We start from the raw sequence: 20,377 nt of genomic DNA, 5'->3' as shown, positions 1-20,377 counted from the left end.
GTAGCCATCGCTTCACGGGCTTTACGTTGAGAAAAAAAATGTGCAGTGTAATCGAGACGGCCAAACAGTCCCGTATTGGGAGTGAACTCAGCTGGTTATTGCCCTAAATTCAAGGAATTTGGTGATTAAAAGTCACGATGGTTATGCATTGTGAAGAATCCAGTGATGCAATGCGAGAGTAATGTGTGCAGAATGCCGCCCAGGGTCTCGTTAGGACACATTTTGTACACATTGTGTGGCGATAAAGTTTTACAACGGACATGTCAATTTGTCCTCACCGTCGTTTCTTCAAAAACACGCAACATTATTTGAAATGCCGTTTCAAAATGCATTTTCAACTTTATTTTTGCACCAACATCAATTTTCACAATCCCACGATTCATTCTCGTTAACACATTGGTCCACTCTTTACCTCAAGCATTTAATGTAGATTGGAAATCAATGTTTTTTTCATTAATTAATTGGACACATTAAATGTGTTTGCCAAAATTCCAATATAGTTCTAATCATGTGAAAATGAACAGATGCATCTTTAAATTTAAGTAATTGGCTTGTGAAGACACCTGTATGGCTTAACCTCTATGGTTCCTGAAAGTTTATAATAGAATTTTGAGACTGCTTCAAACCAAGCTCACCAACAAACTCGTAACAACTTCACTAAATTAACAATTACAACAATAGCATTCCCAATATCACAACCACCAAAACAGTTTGTAATACAATACATTGAACTTTTAAACAGTTCAAACTAAAAACAGGCAGGATAACTTGCCAAGACCTGCAATTCAAAACGAGTGAATCGTATGGCCAGGTTTGTGTAAAACGTGAGATCAGGCTGGTAAAAATACAGGTAACAATTTACCACTCAACAATTATATCAATGAATAACATGAATTGTTGCGATTCAGGATCAGAATTTGTTTTGCTATTGTGGTGATCCAATCAAAATGCAAATGCATAGAAATAATAGGTTCCTACACAATGTACTGCTTGTATAAGGAGCTTAAATTTACATGTATGAATGAAACGTATGCCTGGTCAAAATGCAGTGGTTCAAAGGCCATACACGTGGGCATCCAGGTCGCACAGATTAAGAAGCACACCCGTCTCACGCTGACAAAAACTTGGAAAAATGCATAAAGTAACATCCCGCCAGGCTTGTAGCATAAATATATTCCAAATGATACAGTGCATTGCACACTGGATTTTTAAATAGAAATATGAGAAACTACTGCACCTATACAATTACATATTGTACCTTATGCATTCGAAAAAAATGAAGGCCTGGTCTTGCACGCATTTTTTTTCTTTTGCAACGAGGTATGCGTTTCTTCATCTCAAAGATTTGACAAATATTTTCTAGCTTGAATAAACACCACTTATTCGAGCAAGAGTTAAACTGAAATTAGATGCAATGTTTTCACATTAATCAGAGAGCTCATCAACGCAAGTTCACTTTACGTGCCAAGCTGCTCTCGCGGCTGGGTGGTGTCAGCTGCCATGTAACTGTGCGACATTCAGCGTAGGAGGTGTCGTGTCACCATCAAAACCGCGTCCCGCGCGGCAATGTCAGGGCTTCAACGCGGCCTTTGTGGTGGGCGGCACGCGCGCCGCATAGTACTCGTAGTCTGTGAGCGCCGCCAGCACTCCCGCTGAGTTCATGTGCTTCACCTCCTTGTGGTACTCGAAGGAGTTGCCGTGCATGTCCGTCAGCTTCCCTACATGCAGACACGCGAACAGCACCAACACGCTTTCCATCAATACAAAAATAACAACTATCACCAAGTTACAATAATAAGTATATTCTTTAGTCATGTAATTACCCCACCCCTCTGCACCAGACCCCCTAGCTTTCCCTCCTAATAGCAATTCAAAGAATTGTCACAATTTGGGGCTTGTGATTTGCTTCAAGAATTGATTGTTTAGTGGGTTTTTTGGATGTTCTTCTTCAACATGCAGACGATTTTTACAGCATTGCTTCTGGTCATCAGTGTTCGTTTTACTATTCGAGTGTATAAGTCCGCACCTCCCACAGCATGCAGAATGGCTTCCGGAGCACACGTGTCCCACTTCTTACAGCCGAGGCTAGCGAACACGTAGGCCGACGCCTTCCCCTCAATCAGGAGCAGAACCTGGGGTGACAAGAGTCGCGTGACATTTTCACCCACGCATGCAAAGTTGGTGACCCACGCCGAGCCGTGGGTCACCAGGATCGACACATTGCCGAGGGTGCAAGTGGTATGGTCACTCCGAGGTGCGTAGCAATGTTTTATAAGTTTGGAGGGTGGGCAGCTATGAATGTCCGTGTCGAGTAGCCAATGAGAGCAGCCGTCTCCCCTGCCAACTATGTTCTCACTCCCATGACTGCCCCAGCTGCAGTTTCAGCAAATATTGATCCAGATGTGCTCATTCTGTATAAATCCACATTGTATTGCATTGTTAGTGGCAAAAATAAATGTACTTCAAAACCTTCTGATGCAATCGAAGTGTCGTCAAATAAACCCCGTGGCCGACACGACATGGGGATGCCTTGATTCAGCAATGACAATTGACGAAGACCTGTACATTATTGAATATTTAACAGGGGGCTTGACACTCGTGGTAAGGTTGACCTCACCGCACGATCCCACTCTGATGCCCATGCGCACCTTGTTGCCGGCTCCTCCGACCCGCAGCACATCGGTGGGCTCCATTGCGTCCACACAGGCGCTCACCACGGGGTTGCTATGCGAGCGCGTCGTGGTGATGACGCGCTTACCCGCGGGTACCGATGCGGGAACATATCCAAAAGCTCCAAGGCCCAGCAGCCCCCACACTGTGCGGCCCATCGTGGCACCCTCACCCGCCTGCGGCATACGCAAGCACACGGGGTTTCGCAATTTCAGGAGAATGTGCAAAAAAAACCTTTAAATTCACAAATGTTAAAAATATATGAAATATCTAAAATATTCAATGTGTTTTCGTTGATCAAGTGACATGAGAAAGCACGGAGGTCACCGTAATACGTTCATGTGCATTTCATATTTAAACTGCACGAGATAAAAAGCACAAACCTGGTAGTTGAAAAACGGCTGGTTAATTACTCCAGCAATCGCCTTTCCCTTGTAGGCGATGCCGATGAGCACCGTCACATTGTCGAGGAGCCCTGTCGACGGGAAGAGTGGATGGGGATCAGCTGTGGTGAAAAGCAGCTGTGGTGTCACATGACAAACAAAAATGTAAACGGGGCAAGTGCGGAGTGTTTAAGGAAAGAAAGAAAATAAACCACCTTCAGTGTATTCCTTCGTGCCATCGAGAGGGTCAACCCAAACCACGAGCTGTGAAAATAAGCATCAGGTTCTGTTTTAATGATCACTGTGTGGCAACCAAAAGCGCTTTTGTGGTACAGTATTCCCTTGCTCTTCACAAACTTGCTATCCGACGAATCGCATCTGGAACTCTATAAGACTGCATTGAGAGAAAGTGATTAGATCAAGTAATAAGATAAAGTGATGTGAGAGATAGAAATTATCAGATTTAGAAGCATCTGCAGACATTGCATGTACGATATTCGTAGGCAAATATCGGTGAAGTTTGCTATTCATGAGCATCTCCGAAATGTATCCCTTGTGAATAACGAGGGAATACTGTACTCCACATCATCGTACCAGCACTGCCAGTCTACTCATGATATCGAATGGTGGGTTTTGATGCTTATCAGACATTACACAGTAATTGTGACACTCAATAAAAATTACAACGCCTCTTGCTTAATACATTCCATTGTATGAATAGTAATAAGAATAATGGACACACTTTGTTGAGTAACAGAACATGTGTTATACAACATGTGTATTGCATGGCAAGATCCCATACTCTTCTGGAACTTCATAGAGGATATCACTTGTCAGATTTTATTCGGACACAACAACAAAGTAGTGAACGTGAATGTCTTCCAGAAATGGCTATAGAGGTGACTTCTCAACTAGCTGCCCCTTTATCAGGTGCTTACTCATCGGCTAGTTGATAACCGGTGCGGTGGGAGAACGTGAACGCCGATTAAGGACGGCTGCTTGCGTTGTGGCCGAAACGTCGTGAGAATTATTTTATGTTTTATTTGTATTATTTTATTACTTCCCTTCTACGTGACTTTACCGAAAGAACCAAGAAGATAACTGCCACCTGCTTGCGTGCCATACACACCTCCTCCTCCTTCACGTTCTCGTACTCCGCAGGACACTTGTGTCCCAGGATCTCCTCCATGAATCCGTGCTCCACCATCTGGGCATCCACCTCTCCAGGTGGCAAGTCCTGGTACCGACAAGTGTCACTGTTAAACACCAAGCAAGGAGAAGCGGCCGCCTGGGCTCAGGGTCAGAGTACTGAGCTGGCACCGCTGAGTTCCTATGTGGTTAAAACGGATTCTCAGGTGTAGCGAGGTGATGGTCTCTGACAAGTCACCAATGACTGCACAAAACAATATAACATTTTTTTTTACTTAATTTCGTTACATTCCAGCTATGAGGATTAAAAAAATATCCGTTCAACTGGCATGTGGCATATATCTCTATAGCAGGGCACGTGGGAAAGTGCAGTGCCCCTGGTGTATATAGAGAGATCATAAGTATCTTCTTGGTTCTTTCGGTAAAGTCATGTATTATATTATTTTATTATGTTTTATTTTTATTATTTTATTATTTCCCTTCTACGTGACTTTACCGAAAGAACCAAGAAGATGAATCCCTGCAATCATGAACGTTTTAAATCGAGAGATCATAAGTAGTTGTGCGACGATTCATCCCGCAGGCTGTGCTATAACATGGCCGATTCCACTGCTCTGCGAGAGTCCTGAACAGATACTTCATCTCCTGACATGATGCTGAGAGATTGTGCTGATGGTACACCATCTGAAGAGTAGAAAACTTGGCAAATACTGTTGATGTAAATCATGTTAATTTCTTTAAAAACATTTCTCGAAATGTTTTGGGTCAATTCGAAGTGCCATAGTGAAGACCAAGATTTTACAGATACGGATTTGCTTACGAAAACATAACCAGCGCTTTAGGGGAATACAGGGTTTGAATGAACAGAGATGACGTGTTTTCAGCAGTACACCGCCATAGCAAATCAGTAATGAGTAAGAACCTAGTGAGGACCAGAGAGGCAAAGCCTTGAGGAAATCTGGTGAGTAGATGCTCAGAGGTCAAAACACAAGTGTGGGCTGTTTAGGGTGAGAGATGGAAGGTACTTTTATGTGTCAAATGCACAAACGCCAAGCACTCCTCTCACCGCACCGTGCCACCACATGTACCCACCTCCTCGCCGATGATGGTGAGCTTTGGGAACTTGAGGGCGAGCGAGGTACAAATGCTCTGCTGAGCCAGGCGGTCAGCCTTGGTCTGAAGGTCATTAACATTCTCCTGCGCACCACATCGCAAACCCCGTTAACACTCCCCCATTCTTGGGGACTCACCCAACGTTTACCAGCAATAACGAGAGGCAAGCTCCGTTAAGACAACTACGAGCAATTTTCCTAAAAAGACGGCTCCGTGCGAGCCGACAACATAGATCAGTGTTGTCCATGTTGTCAGTGCTGTCAGTACACACCCATCGAAGCGGATGAGCGCAGTCATCATTACCAAGGGTTTAGTGGGGGTTAACACAACAATTTATGTGGGCTCCGCTCAAGGTCATGGCTTGCACAAATGTTTCTTCAGCCGGCAAGCACAGCCACTTTTTTTATGGGCCACCATACCTGTGCACTGTGTGGTTAAACCCAATTCCCATCGCCAATCCCAACCACTCCCCAAGGGCTCAGCCAATTCTTCCCAGACACATAGCCGAGAGCCTAACCCAGTCCTGGGATGACAACCTAATCCTTTTCTACAAATAAACGAGACCTTTTCTACAAATAAACATATGGACTTACGTAACTTCTTAAAGACCGACACCCTAACAGGGAGAGCTTACACAGAATCCAGTGTGCGAGTTCGGTGTGCACACAGGCAAAAGTCAAGGTGAAGAGGTCATCACGACAAGTGCCATCGATGCCACCACACCTTGCTTCCATCCATCATCTCAACATCACTTCATCTTTGACAGAAAAGTGGAAACTAGTAAACTATTTGTTCATGTGTTTCATTCAGGTCCTGCATTAACATATTTCTCCATTTTAGATTAAGGACTATTTTGCATGCAGGAGGAAATTCCAGTATCTGAAAAAACCATACTACCTTAACAGCTAATGCTCAAAGGTTCATACAGCATATCTACTGATAACTTCACATACCACTGGGTTTTAAAGTTTCACAGATGAGTGATCCATCAAACTGCCTCCAAGTGATGGATTGAAAGGTGTGCACCGTCACCTATTATACACCTTTTTCTTCTAAGGACATTTAATTGACATATCTGTTTGAGTTTTTTATTCGTGCGTGTGCACCACTGCCAATGCAATACCACCAAATAATTTTCTTAATTGATTTGTGAATTTGGTTGTGCACAAATTAAAGATATGCACGCTGCACAACTGCATCACGGGAAGGGGGATCGGCTACGTGATTAGGGAGCACAGGAATACAACTGTTATAATTCAGAGTGTCTGGGAAGTGGCATAGCGTGGTTGGCATGGGCCCTGATGCAAGGAGTTAAATGGGGCCTCCTGTCCAAATGACTCCATATCCGCGCCTGGACCCCCATTTCCCGTGGTCCCTGGTGCAGTTGCACCGCCTGCACACTGTGTATGGGACGAGGACAACTTTGCAGAGCGCAGGGGAGAGAGCCCGGGTGTGCACACCTTGATGACGATGCCGAGATCTCCGGCTCGGAGGACGCTCCGCACCAGCTCGGCCGCTCGTTCCGCCACTCGCCCCGCGCTCGCCAGCACCCGCAGCACTAGGGGTCCGCTCATGGTGGGGTCCCCGCTCGCTCCTCGATGCTCACCGCCACGTACACCTGCCAAGACGACAAAGACACCCCCGTAGAGTGTTAATAGCGGGCTGGGGCAAGTGCTCTTGAAGCAGCGATGTGGCCAAAACCACGCCAAGCCATCTTGGTCTCCCCTGTGCTGATGTTTACACACAACACCCGGTTGTATATTCGATACTCTTAGTTTTTTCGGTAAAGTCACGTAGGTAAAAAAATGAAATTAATAAAAATAAAATTATATTTTAAATGAAATAAAAATTAATAATAAAAAATTATTTTATTTTTATTAATTTAATTTTTTTACCTACGTGATTTTACCGAAAAAACTAAGAGTATGAATCCTTGCAGTCACGAAAGCTTCAAATCTAGAATGTATATTCAATGTTGGGTAATTACTAGAAGAGGCCCAACACACGTTCAGATATTAAACACTGGTGTTAGCCGTGGCCGGGAATCAAACTCAGGTGACAGGGTTTGTAGCCCAGTGGGCTAAACCACTGCGCTACGAAACCCTGCTCCACACACCTGGCACACCCTGAATAAGTGACACGCGTACAACAGGCGCACGAGGTTAACGTGCCCGCACACGGCTGTATTGAAATGTACCAGGATGGCAAGCGTCGCCAGGAGGCGCGCTGTTCGGTGTGCGATAAATGCAAGCACAGTGCACATTGCGATGCACGACCAATGAAAGTTCGGACGCACAAACTTCCAACACATTAAAACAAACACTTGGTACTGATCTCTTAGGCTAAGCAGGTTAAGTGAGCCTCAATTGTGCGTGGATGCCCCAACACAACGCTTCAAACAGAGAAGGTATTGTTTTAGGTTGTTTGCGAGGCTACGTTGATGGCATTATAGAGCAGTATAACAATATATTGTTGTATTGTACTACATCGACGTATCTGACCGTATTCTTCTACCAGCGTTGTGACAAATGACAGGGCACGCGTTCTGAGGCCCCTCATCCAGCAGTGGATTGGCAACACGGGGCTGTAGTGTCATACACAAAGACAAAGATCCCCCGTGTAGCCTTAACAGACTGTAGGGGCAAGTGCTGTTAGCGAGCACCTATGAAGGCCGGAACGGCACACGAGGGGGTGGGTGGCCAGCACCACGCCCGACCGCCTTTGTCTCCCTAGTGGCAATGTTTACACACCGCACCAGGTACTCATTTGAGGCTGAGTCAACCTAGGGGAGGCCCGGGACCGGTTCAGATAATCGTCACTGGTGTTGGCCATGAGCGGGAATCGAACCCGGGTCGCCGGGTTCATAGCGCAGCGCGTTAATCACGATACACTACCACTCCCGCTACACACACACACGTGCACAGGCACACACACACACGTGCACAGGCACACACACACACGTGCACAGGCACACACACACACGTGCACAGGCACACACACACACGTGCACAGGCACACACACACACACGTGCACAACAACAACAACAACCGCCATTCGCCACTAAGTGGCGGTGACGTCACCACGACGCTTGTGCCAGGCCATGTGCACCTTGAGGCCACGTGAAGTGTCGAACGCCCGCTGGCAGGAGGTCACGGGGCAGACCCAGGTGCCACGGGTCGACTGACCGAGATGACCGAGATGACTGGCTGATGCACCACCTGTGCCCCCTACTGTGCCAACTTGCTGTGCTTTAGCCACCCGGCGCTCCGCTCGTTGTTGTGAGCGTCGCTCCTCCGCCCTCCGTTGTTGTTGGAGGGCGACTGCCTCCAACTGCCCAGTAGCGTCCTTCACGAGCCTCCTCCACTGAGGCCGATCTTGACACCGCTGGTACCAGTCATCGGCAAGTCCACTCAGCTCCACGTCCTCCTGTACCACATCACTCCATCTCTTCTCTAGCCCGTGCCGCGCCCGTTTAGCCCCCTCGATCCGGCCGAACAAAAGCTGTTTAGGCATGCGGTGGCTGGGCATGCGGGCTACATGACCCAGCCAACGCAGCCTTGCCTGCCGGAGGAGCTCACTGATGGGACTTTGCCCAGATCTTTCAAGGACTTGTGAGCTCCTCACACAATCCAGCCTGGTTAAACCCAGGATGGATCGTAGGCAGGCCAGCCTAAATGTTTCCAACCGGCGAAGATGCTCCACTAGGGGGGTCCACGTTTCGCAAGCGTAGAGAAGGGAGGGAATGACCGTGGCCGAGAAGACCTGAAGCTTCGTGCGGAGCGACAGACCAGGTAGCTTCCACACAGCGTTACGCAACCGATGAAAAGATATTGCCGCTCGACTGATTCGGAGTGAGACCTCTGCTGATAAACTGGAGCCGGTCATAAGCACACTGCCCAGGTATGGGAAACTCTCCACTCTCTCCACAACTGCCCCATCACCGATTGGGAGTTGTGGGGGTGGAGTGCCAGATGGTACAAAATACCCAGGCAGGTGCTTAGTTTTGGTGGGGCTGATGGTAAGGCCCCACCTCTTAGTGGCACGCTCCAGTCTCAGCAGCAGCGTCTCCAACTCCTCTTCTGAATGAGCAGCTATTACCAAATCATCGGCATACATAACGTGGTTGACCAATAGGGAGCCATCCCTTGATCACGTGCACAGGCACACACACACACACGTGCACAGGCACACACACACACACGTGCACAGGCACACACACACACGTGCACAGGCACACACACACACGTGCACAGGCACACACACACACGTGCACAGGCACACACACACACGTGCACAGGCACACCTGACGCACAATGTCAACTACTGGACATCTGTGAAAAAGAGCTTTGTAGCTTATCGGATTCCTGCAGTACAAATATTCTGATCGCACACCAACACCGTCTCTTTAACTCCCTGCACTAACAAGACACAATCAGCAATAGACCCACCAACATTGACGTACCACCACATGATGTAACAATGTAGCAACAGCACACTAAACAACAAGCCCACGCCACCAAAGTGGTGTGGGTTTGTTGTCCGTCCCTATGAAGCCCTGGGTTCTGTTGGGCGAAGTTACAGGAAGCAAGGTCACAATTGACCACATGGTGGTACTGGTCACATCAAGGAAAATTGAAGGCCCCTTGCTGTGGCCGGCACCACGCGTCAATTGACACCCCTTGGGACTGCCTTGCAAACGAGAGGTTTCATTTCGATTTAAAGCTTTCGTGACTGCCGGGATTCATCTTCTTGGTTCTTTCGGTAAAGTCACGTAGAATGGAAATAATAAAATAATGAAAATAAAACATAATAAAATAAATCTGAAATAAAACATAATAAAATAATTCTGATAATTATTTATGTTTTATTTGTATTATTTTATTATTTCCATTCTACGTGACTTTACCGAAAGAACCAAGAAGAGAGGTTTCATCCCAAGGGGTTTCACTTCCCAGGTGAAATGTTTAAATAAAGACAGCCACACACGGGAACACCACAAACACGTGGGAGCTGTGATGAGTGGCGGTGACAGTGGGGGGTGGGGATGGGGGGTGACAATCCAATGGTGGATAGAACATGACTGGCCTCGTCACAGAGACGTTCTCTCTCTGTATTTTTGTGATATCCGTCTGCTTATATGTCTGTCTATAGTTCTCTGGTTAGATTTATGTTGCTATTTCTTTTATACCTGACGATGATTGCGTGTGTTGCAATCGAAAAGTCGTATGCTATTATTTAATTTATTATTTTATCTTTATACGTGAACCAAAGAGTAATTCCTGCAGTCACGAAAGCTACAAATTAAGATTGATGCTGTGAATTTCAGTGGTTGGGAACTGAACTCGGTTATCCCACTACTACTACTACCAACCAGCACAACACAAGCAATGACACAGAGTAAAACACGGACATCATCACCACCACCACCCCGCTACCCTCAACAGCAAGTCGCTGTCAGCGAGTCGCAGCTACGAAGGCCGACACGGCAACCACCACGGGGGGTGGTGGGTGGCCACCCACGCGCCCGGCCGCCTTTGTCTCCCCCAGCGACGGTGTTTACTACACACCGGCACCGGGCACTCGTTTGAGGCCGAGTTGACCTACACGCGGCGCCACGAACACTTAGAAGTGGGGGGGGGGCAGGAAATGCGCAGAGCTACACAGCGCCACGAGTTAATACTGCACATAGCAAGTACACCGTCTATAGATATTATTAATACTGCACAAAGCAAGTACACAGTCTACAGATAGTATTAACACTGCACACAGCAAGCACACACGACTCTACAGATATTATTCACTTTAACGAGTGTACAAGACTAACTTTAAACACAGCGCTTCTTTACAAACGCTACCTCTTGTATCGGCCCCGCGGTATAACGACGACGCTGCTGCAGCTGATGATGATGTCGATGATGAGAGGGAAAGAGACGTCGGGACAGACACTGGGGGGGGTGATTTAAAAGACACGAGGAGCCTGGAGAGAGGGATGTTCAGAGGTACAGAGCGACAGGGGTGTACGAGTCACCAGGGGGGCAGACACGCGTACAAGGAGACACGATGACACACAGACACCACCACCACCAACCACGAGAGACTGAGACACACACAGAGGGGAAGACGACAGCGAGAGAGACGGAGAGACACGGGGGGGGCGAGACGCAGCGGTGTGGCGGTGTCTGTGCTGAAGGCCGCCCGCGTTAAATGGCCCCGCGGGGCCCGGGGAGGGTGGGTTCAGGGTACCGCCTCCTCCACCCCCTCCTCCTCCTTCTCCTCTCCCCCCCTCCTCTTCCCCCACCTCCTCCCCCCCTCCTCCCCCCCTCCTCCCCCCTCCTCCTCCCCCACCTCCTCCCCCCCCTCCACCTCCTCCCCCCCCCCTCCTCCCCCTCTCCTCCCCCCTCCTCCTCCCCCACCTCCTCCCCCCCCCTCCACCTCCTCCCCCCCCCTCCTCCTCCCCCACCTCCTCCCCCCCCCTCCACCTCCTCCCCCCCCCTCCTCCTCCCCCCCCCACCTCCTCCTCCACTTCCTCCTCCACCTTCTCCCCCTCCTCCCCCCCTCCTCCCCCCCCCCTCCTCCTCCCCCCCCCTCCTCCCCCCCCCCCCCTCCTCCTCCCCCACCTCCTCCTCCCCCCCCCACCTCCTCCTCCACTTCCTCCTCCACCTCCTCCTTCTCCCCCTCCTCCTCCTCCCCCCCCCCCTCCCCCCCCCCCTCCTCCTCCCCCACCTCCTCCTCCCCCCCCCCACCTCCTCCTCCACTTCCTCCTTCCCCCCCTCCTCCTCCCCCACCTCCTCCTCCCCCCACCTCCTCCTCCACTTCCTCCTCCCCCCCCCTCCTCCTCCCCCACCTCCTCTCCACCCCCTCCTCCCCCTCCTCCCCCACCTCCTCCTCCTCACGGTGCCACTCGGCAATCTCACGGCACTTGCCCGTGCGCTCATCTCTCTCTCGCCAGTCGTCACCTCAGCTCGACACCAGGGTCATACCACTCATACATGTGTTGGGTAAGCAGCAAGTGGTGCAGGACTCCATCAAGCACCGTCTGCCAATGCGTCTTACGGTGCAAATGGACGCAGTGCTCGATTTAGTCGCGTTAACTTTCAATACGGGTTCTTTACACTTCATCTTTTACCGTATTTTATTTCACGTGCACACTCTTCGCGTTCTCCCTCGCAAGAGATGTCTGGCCTCAGTGGACACTCACCACGGAACGAGGCAAGTAGTACTTAGACTGTACTGGAGGAATCCCATGAGCTATGCAGACCTTTTTTAACAAATGTCCAATACCTTGTCATAAAGACCATCCCTCTGTCTAGAAAGTAATGTGGGGGCCCCCTTATACCCTGGCAACTAGTACGTGCACCGTTTTCGAGTACATTTTGTGTTTCAATAAAAACATCTGGAGCTGTGCTTTGGTGTACACTTTTCTTTAGTTAACTCGGGTACCCTGTGTGAAGAGCGGGTGGCGTAAGGGTCAAGGTCCCTGTTTGCCCGGTATGTTGAACCCACAGGCTGCTGCACCTTAACCCTAACCGTGCTGTCCGCAGACCCGCACAGAACCCACACACACCAAGAGAAGTAAAACTTATCTCAATATCCCTCTTCTATAACCTTTCAGGCTCACACGGAGCATCCATTTACAACCCACTCTTCCAGGTCCTTGTGCATCCAACTACTTCAGCTGTGCCAAACATCACGTCCCATCGCCTTCCATTAGTGCCTTCTTTACACATTACAGGTGGTTAAACACGTTGGGAACTGCTTTTGCTGAGGCTGTTTGTATCTGGGTAGGGTTTGTGGATGGAAGGGTATTACAAAAATAGCATCTATGGTGGAATGAATGAAACACAACTGCAAATATTGGTGTAACTTTACGTATTTAGGCCTAAATGCAGTTTGTCAAAATATATAAGTTTACAATTTACCATCAGGATAAAAACTACTTTAAATACCTTTAACAAACGATTAAATGTTAATGTAAAGCAAAAATGATCTTAGGTATTACCTGTGCAATGTGACTGAGATGTAATATCCTAATGGAACATTCCCATTGAATCCTGAGATGTCATCTAAAAACGTACATCATCATAAATCTACCCCTGCCTAAATATACTCAGAAATGCTCTTGTAAAATCGATAATCAATCTCAATGGATTCTTACGTGGTTAAAATAATCAGAATTCTCATCACCACAGCTTCCATACACTGTTCAAATATGCATGGAATTAGCAGAAAAAAACATTTTAAATGTGTGGGTAAAAGCCAGATCCTGCTGTAAATCATTCACGTACAAAAAAAGCTTGGTTGTAATATTGCCCACTATTATGCAGAGGAGGACGATGACCTGTAGGAATCACACCAGAGAATGGAGTCAACAACCCAGTGAGCAATAACATTTTACAACAGAATGCGAACGTTGCCATTTGACTCGCTGCAAAGCTTGATACAGAAGAAAAAGAATCACTCGTGTAAAGGCACAAACGGTGACCAGCCACACCATATGCAAACCATCGTGGGAGTAGAATTTGGTTCAACGACACTACATGACCCCGTAAACACCCTCCTTAAGAACTCAAGTAAGGATTTCATGCATGGAGCACTCCAAGAAGTCACGACTAAAGTGTGCACATTTCTTTCCATGCCGATACTCTAGTTTGAAAAATGTAATGCCATTCTCTCAAAGTCACCATCAAGCAACATCCTCAAATTGCAACGGCTAGAGAACATTACTCGTGCCATACTTGGTGTCCATCATCGACAACTCGACTCAGCCACCGCTCTCCGTACTCTTCATTGGCTCCCATTCGCTAGCAGGACAAATTATAAACTCGCCTTTCTTTTTCATTGCGCCTTCACCACCACTTTCCCACCATACCTAGCCTCACTGCTCTCTCCTTGCACCAAAGCTCATGGTAGAACCCTACGCAGCGTTACTCAAAATCTGTTTCAGACACCAATGTCTCGACGTGTTACAGCCTCACGTGGGTTCTCTGCTGTCGCCCCCTCGGTGAGGAACTCTTATCCCTTTGCACATCCACAACATCAAATGCACTCTTGACTTTTAAGAAGCATCTAAAGGCCTGTTTGGTCAGGCTTTTGAGCAGCAGAGCTTGGCACTGTGCCCCTTGAGTTTTTGACTTGTCTGCAACATCTGGCCCGTTGTCATAATTGCGTGCAAAAAAATCTCTGTAGAGACTATACATGTTTCACTTGTTCATTCCATGGATGCACGTTTCCCAACATGTTAGTGACCATGCTGCAATAAGCATCCATGCAGTCAACACCTAACGCGTGGATGAATTCCTGGAAACATCCATCTACTTCTCAAAGTTTTATTCAGCAGAGATCAATAAAACATTACCTCGCTTCTGGCTTTCGCAGATATCCACGGGAATTTTCTCCCTCCCCCCCTCAGATTGGGTCAGCACTCGCACAATCCCTACACAAAGCAGAGCATAATTAATCAATCTGTACAAATTGTTGTACCAATAGGACAGGTTTTCTATAAAATGTTTAGTCTCATTGCAAAAACATTTCTATTTCATTTGACCAGGTAAGGCCCACTGAACTATATACTGTAGCTCTTTTCCAGAAACGACCTGGCCACAAATGACAGCTCAACGAAGTGGCTTACGTGGAAATTTATAGCAGCCCAATACTCTAAAAGCATGTTGATATTAAATGTAGAGGGAAAAACCAGAGGACCTGGAGAAAAACGTATGCAACCATGGGGAGAACATGCAAACTCCAAATATACAGGCGTCAGGGTCGGGATTAAAACCACGACATCCTGCATAACAGGCCAGGGAGTTAACATCTCGCCACCACAGAGGACCTGGAGAAAAACGTATGCAACCATGGGGAGAATATGCAAACTCCAAATATACAAGCGTCAAGGTCGGGATAAAAACCACTATGTCCTGCATAACAGGCGAGGGAGTTAACATCTCACCACCGTAGCACCCCTAATCAGAGTTCAATCCCAGTAAAAGCTGTTTTAAAGCTATATCAGTGTAATGCTGTGGTCAATAGCTCTGCAGAAAATACTAAATGTCAGATACCACATCTATCCACATCTGTTGCTGAGAACTGAGTAAATGAATGCGTTTGGAGACCTATCAGTTTTAGTACTAATTCTTTTGCCACTTGCTGAACTTCCAACATAGTTTGTGCTGCATGTTTAGATTTTTGCAAGTGCTCATGTCATGCTTTAGGTTAGCTTTTCTAAATATTGGACATTTATCCAAAACACACAAACAACATAAACAGGGTGTTGTACCATTTATTTGAAAAACCATATACAGTATCTGCAAATTATGGGCCATAACAGTTCGTTACATACACATAAGCGCGAATTAACAGCTGTTGAAACTTGTATCCATATATGCCTGGTCAATCTCTATGTGATAAATGGCAACAAGTCGACATTTATAAAACGATGTATGATGAGGCTAGACTTAAAAGCCTTTCTCCAACAACCACCCCTTGAGTTGGGTATCAAAGTATCCTCTGATTGTTAGCTTCATGGAGACTTCATTGACTCTTATAAGTGGTTCCTCTCCAGATAAAGTTTTTAAGAGTTCTCGGACTTCTTTCTCCAGAACCTGTGGACACATTAACTGCATCAACGACAATCTCAATGTAAAGAACATTCATGTTATCAGTGCACACCAATGCTTGTATTAAATCATACAGGCATGCAGCCCGATAGTCGTAGAGCCAGGATTTGATGAAAAAAGGAATCGTGTTTTGCATCATCTTTAGTATTACAGTATTACTATTATTGTGAATGTTGTTCTTTCTCATTTACAAAGCTTGGTTCACTTCACTTATCTAAACAGAACAATATCATACTATTTGCATTCATAATAATTTACAGATTATCAATCCATTGCTTCCCCGTGCTGTGTTGATCGTGGGGTTGTTTGACTATAATTCACCACACGAATCAGTGCTGGTTGAGATATCACCACTGATATTAGCCATTGTTAAGAATTGAAAGCAGGTTGCCCAGATCATTCAGCAGTACACTAATCACTGTGACTGCTCCCCCACTTTATTTGCAAATAAATAGCAAAAATAATTCATAGATTCTCACATGCACGAGTCGATGCGTGCATATTTAGTACATTATTGCATTTTTGTTTGAATAATCAGTGCAATGTTACAAGCCTCATGGAGACTATCTTACATTTATGTTAAAAAACCAAAACACTTCCAATGATTTAAAATCACTAAGGTGACAACATAATCAGCAATTGTATTTTAAAATGAGACATTTCAACTACATCAAGGAGATCTCGTCACCATTAGCATGAAATTTCACCACAATTACTGTTGGCTAAAGTAGGTAACAATAAGTTGACGTGGGGAAGGAGTCCACGTACATTATACAGCTCAATAGAATGCCCAGATTATGCAGTTAATGCTTCTCACTTGTGAAAGACCAAACAATCTGCTGTTTTATGATCATCCGTATTTCCAGTTGCCCAAGGTATATTAATCAGTAACGTCAATTACATTTTTAGCAATGCATGTGTAATGCGACAATAAGACACTTACCCAGATATCGCCTTCGATGTTGCTGATGACTGTCAACTCCCGATTGCCGTGAGTCATTTTTTGATACACGGGGATGTTGTGCATTCGTGTTCGCTTCACAAAATATGGAAGAGCAGGTGGTGGATCTGATAGGGACAGTATTATTTAACGCCCATTAATAGCCAAGTACCATTAACCACACGGTAATAGGCAACAACCAATATCACCTAGTGAACAGAGTTCAACAGAATTACATTTCAATGCACGCATTAACTTTGTAAAATGAATGCAATGAATCCAGTTGGCATTAAATAATTTAGCAGTAGGCAGCCAACACAAGTAGATAATACAAATAATTTAGTTTGGGCTGTTGGTCAAGATGAATGACAATCAGTTTCCAAATTGTGCGACTTTTTAAATATACTTGTACACAAATCCAACCGTAGCTATTAAGGGACGAAGGGGTAAAAAAAACATCCCTTGCATGGCAGCAAATATGTGGAACCAAAGAAAACTATTTTGTATGTAAAGGTTTAACTTCACCAGGCAGGTCTTTGCATGTTCCAGTGGGTGAGTGTACAAAAGTGTAGAAGGAAATTGCCTCCTTCCACTTGACTTTCCACTTAAGTGACAACTTCACGGAACAAATGCCTTCCCTGTGTAGTCAATGACCATCTTGCAAATGTTTTCACGTTAAACCAGGTCTTTAAAGACAGACGACCATGAGGTTAGTCCACATTTTAACACACATTAACCAGCATCTCAACAATCATGAGACAAAGGTAGTATGCCTATCGCAACTGTTCATAAGCATCAAACATGTTTTGTAAGGACACAGTAGATTTGGCGAGGGATACATAGTTTTCACAGGTTTCGGATAAAGTTCAGTTATGGCACGGGAGTAAAATAAAATCCGACCTTCTCAGTTCACTTTCTGCAAGGGCCTACATTACATGAAGGCTGGAATATGGAATACTGCAGCTGCTCTGTATAACAAAACCATTCCTTCCCAAGCGGTGTCTAAACTGCATGCACTGCTCCATAACTATGAATGTGCTTTTTGAGTTATACCTCCATTTTAAATGTTATCCAAAATGAATGTCACCTCATTTAAGTTTGAAATTATATTTCTATTTTTCATTGTGTTACTTTGATTCTGTATTTCATTAATATGCCATGCTTTGTTGTGAACCGTCTTTCTTGAAAAAAGAGAGTCTTGTTTTGGTTTCAATGGTTCTCACCTGGTATTAAATGTAGGTATTTTAAAATTAAACAAGCAATTGAATGTACTGTGCAGATTCACTAATTGCCTCACACCTCATGTGAACCCTTTCCCATTCCGAGACATCTGCAAGTTGCAGGGTGGGTCCCGTTCACCGCTGCACCTTGGAACGTGTAAGCGGTTAGCATTAATTTTATTTAGAGAGGTTTAGTGCCGTTGTTTTTAAAGACATTGTACTCTCCGCAGATAATTATAGGGACACGACTTCACACTATGATAGCTGGCGCCAAATTGTGCCAGACACCCATTGTCTTGTGGGAGCCTCGATACCAATAAAGTTATTTTAGTGTACGTCATCGGAACGGAATTGGAAGAAAAACTGATGACGTACATGTACATCATCGGAATGGGGAAGAGTTAACATGTGGATTTGACTAATAGGGAATGATTATTAACAGGCCCACTCTCACCTCGTGGGGGGCTCCACCCTGACGGCGTGGGGTAGTGCTCGTGCTTGGGAGGCGTGGGAACTCGGAGTGGAGGAATCAGTCTCTCAACGTAGTGAAAATCGTCGTATGATATTTTTACTCCGGTGTATTGGTCAGGTTGAGATGAAACTTTTTCACAAAAGCACTGTAACAGAAAATAAACACACGCAATATTAGATAAACGTACAGCCTTTTTTGTCAATCCACTGCTGGATGAGGGTCGTCCCACCCTGATTAGTGCGGGTAGGTGAAGGCAGACAGCATAGATGTTGATGCCTAGTACCGTGCAATGCATTTTTCTGTCGTTCCCTTTGCTCACGTGGCCCCGTGCAAGCGACACATGATACATAATTAGATAAGATACAGAATAAATGCATTATCACATCCGATTAGCACTGTTGGCTACGTACAGTGCGAAATAAGTACAAAATTACATACTGTATGTAGACGTTTTAATGCACATAATTCCTGTCTGGATTTAACATTAACCCGTGTGGTGTTCAATTAAATATCAACTATTTCATAAGGATTCCATTTATGAGTTATTGCATACAGCCTTTGTTCATTTACTCTCCGGTATAGAAGTCCAACTAGTTATGTATAGTTTAGTGGACCAAATAATATATGCTAGGGCGGATAACGCTCATATTCCAGGCGCTTGCATGAACCCCTTCAGTTGTGCAATATTTGTTGATGTATTGCTTTTACATTCATAACAATGTTTACTCAGGGATGTAAAATCATGTCATGAGCACAACGCTACCAAGGTCTCGTACTCAGTTCCTCCGTATGCAATGACACCAGAAACTGAGATGCAGACGTTATTGTGGCAGTAAAAACGCTGTGACGTGGTACATTTAGACGCTGTCTGCTGTACATTCCAAGTGCATTCTTCGTGCCAAACTTGCAATGATGCGGCAGCTATCAACGTTGACAGTCATGAGTAACCGGTGCGAATTCAACATTCCCATGACAGACGGAAATCTTTCGACAGAATGAACATCCTTTACTTCCTACAAAATGGTACTCGTATCGATTCCAGATGATGATAACACTCATGACGGGCCGGGTCAAACGCCGCCCGTGTGCATTTGAGCTGTCGACCTTGATACCACAGCGACACCAGCGAAGACGGGATACGTCCATGCTGACAAACCAAAGCACAACAGTTTGTATCTGTCTCATTGAAGTAAACCCCGTGCGTGCACCGTTGGCCGATTAAACAATCACTGCTACAAGACATTGTCTTCTTCGCGAGGCTTTGTAGTCTTGACGGAGGAGTCAATGTTACTTCATGCCGTTAATTTTTTGATGAGCAACTCAAACCCCCTTGTCTGTGTCACGAGCTGCGATTGCCATCGTTCTGTTGTAAAGATGCGCGCGTGGTGGAGGTCTCACCCGGGCCGGGCGCACGAAGCCGGCAGCCGCGGGGATCAGCGCCCGGCGCGTCGCCGCCGCCACCACCGCGGCAGCCGCCATGCTCCTCCAGGGCGCCGCCATCTTTCCCTGCGAGGCGAGCACGTGACCGCCCTCACGTGACTGACTTCCACCCCAAGACAAAGGTGCCCCGTGTAGCCTACAACAAGCTGTCGGGGCAAGTGCTGTTAGCGCCTATAAAGGCCGGCACGGCACACGGGGGGGATGGGTGGTCTGCACCACGCCCGGCCGCCTTTGTCTCTCCTCCCCCCCCACAGTGGCGAAGTTTACACACCGCACTTGGTACTCATTTGAGGTGCCCAAATACAAAGATCCTCCGTGTAGCTTTAACAGGCTGTAGGGGCAAGTGGTGTTAGCGAGCACCTGTGAAGGCCGGCAC

The 20,377-nt window shown here is 46.4% G+C and overlaps 1 protein-coding gene across 2 annotated transcripts; it reads right to left on the bottom strand.

Moving 5' to 3' along the window:
- Positions 1-314: 314 nt before the first annotated feature.
- On the bottom strand, positions 315-20,121 carry LOC144719948 (3'(2'),5'-bisphosphate nucleotidase 1-like). Of its 2 annotated transcripts, XM_078596317.1 has the most exons (11): positions 19,960-20,121; positions 18,544-18,706; positions 14,672-14,749; positions 6,776-6,933; positions 5,295-5,399; positions 4,183-4,290; positions 3,269-3,317; positions 3,054-3,145; positions 2,649-2,846; positions 2,027-2,132; positions 315-1,718 (listed from the first exon to the last, which is right to left on the bottom strand). In XM_078596317.1, the coding sequence occupies exons 1-11, from the start codon at positions 20,059-20,061 to the stop codon at positions 1,570-1,572; spliced, it is 1,308 nt and encodes a 435-aa protein (XP_078452443.1). In that variant the 5' UTR covers positions 20,062-20,121; the 3' UTR covers positions 315-1,569. The 2 variants fall into 2 exon arrangements, with proteins under 2 accessions (XP_078452443.1, XP_078452444.1); XM_078596318.1 differs by lacking the exons at positions 14,672-14,749; positions 18,544-18,706; positions 19,960-20,121 and adding an exon at positions 11,172-11,533.
- Between the last annotated feature and the right edge of the window lie 256 nt (positions 20,122-20,377).

Source organism: Lampetra planeri, chromosome 7, assembly GCF_965212315.1.
Source record: "Lampetra planeri chromosome 7, kcLamPlan1.2.h2, whole genome shotgun sequence".
NCBI classification, from domain to species: Eukaryota; Metazoa; Chordata; class Hyperoartia; order Petromyzontiformes; family Petromyzontidae; genus Lampetra; species Lampetra planeri.
The sequence above is the reverse complement of the archived record's forward strand: the minus strand, read 5'-3'. Positions and strand labels throughout refer to the sequence as shown.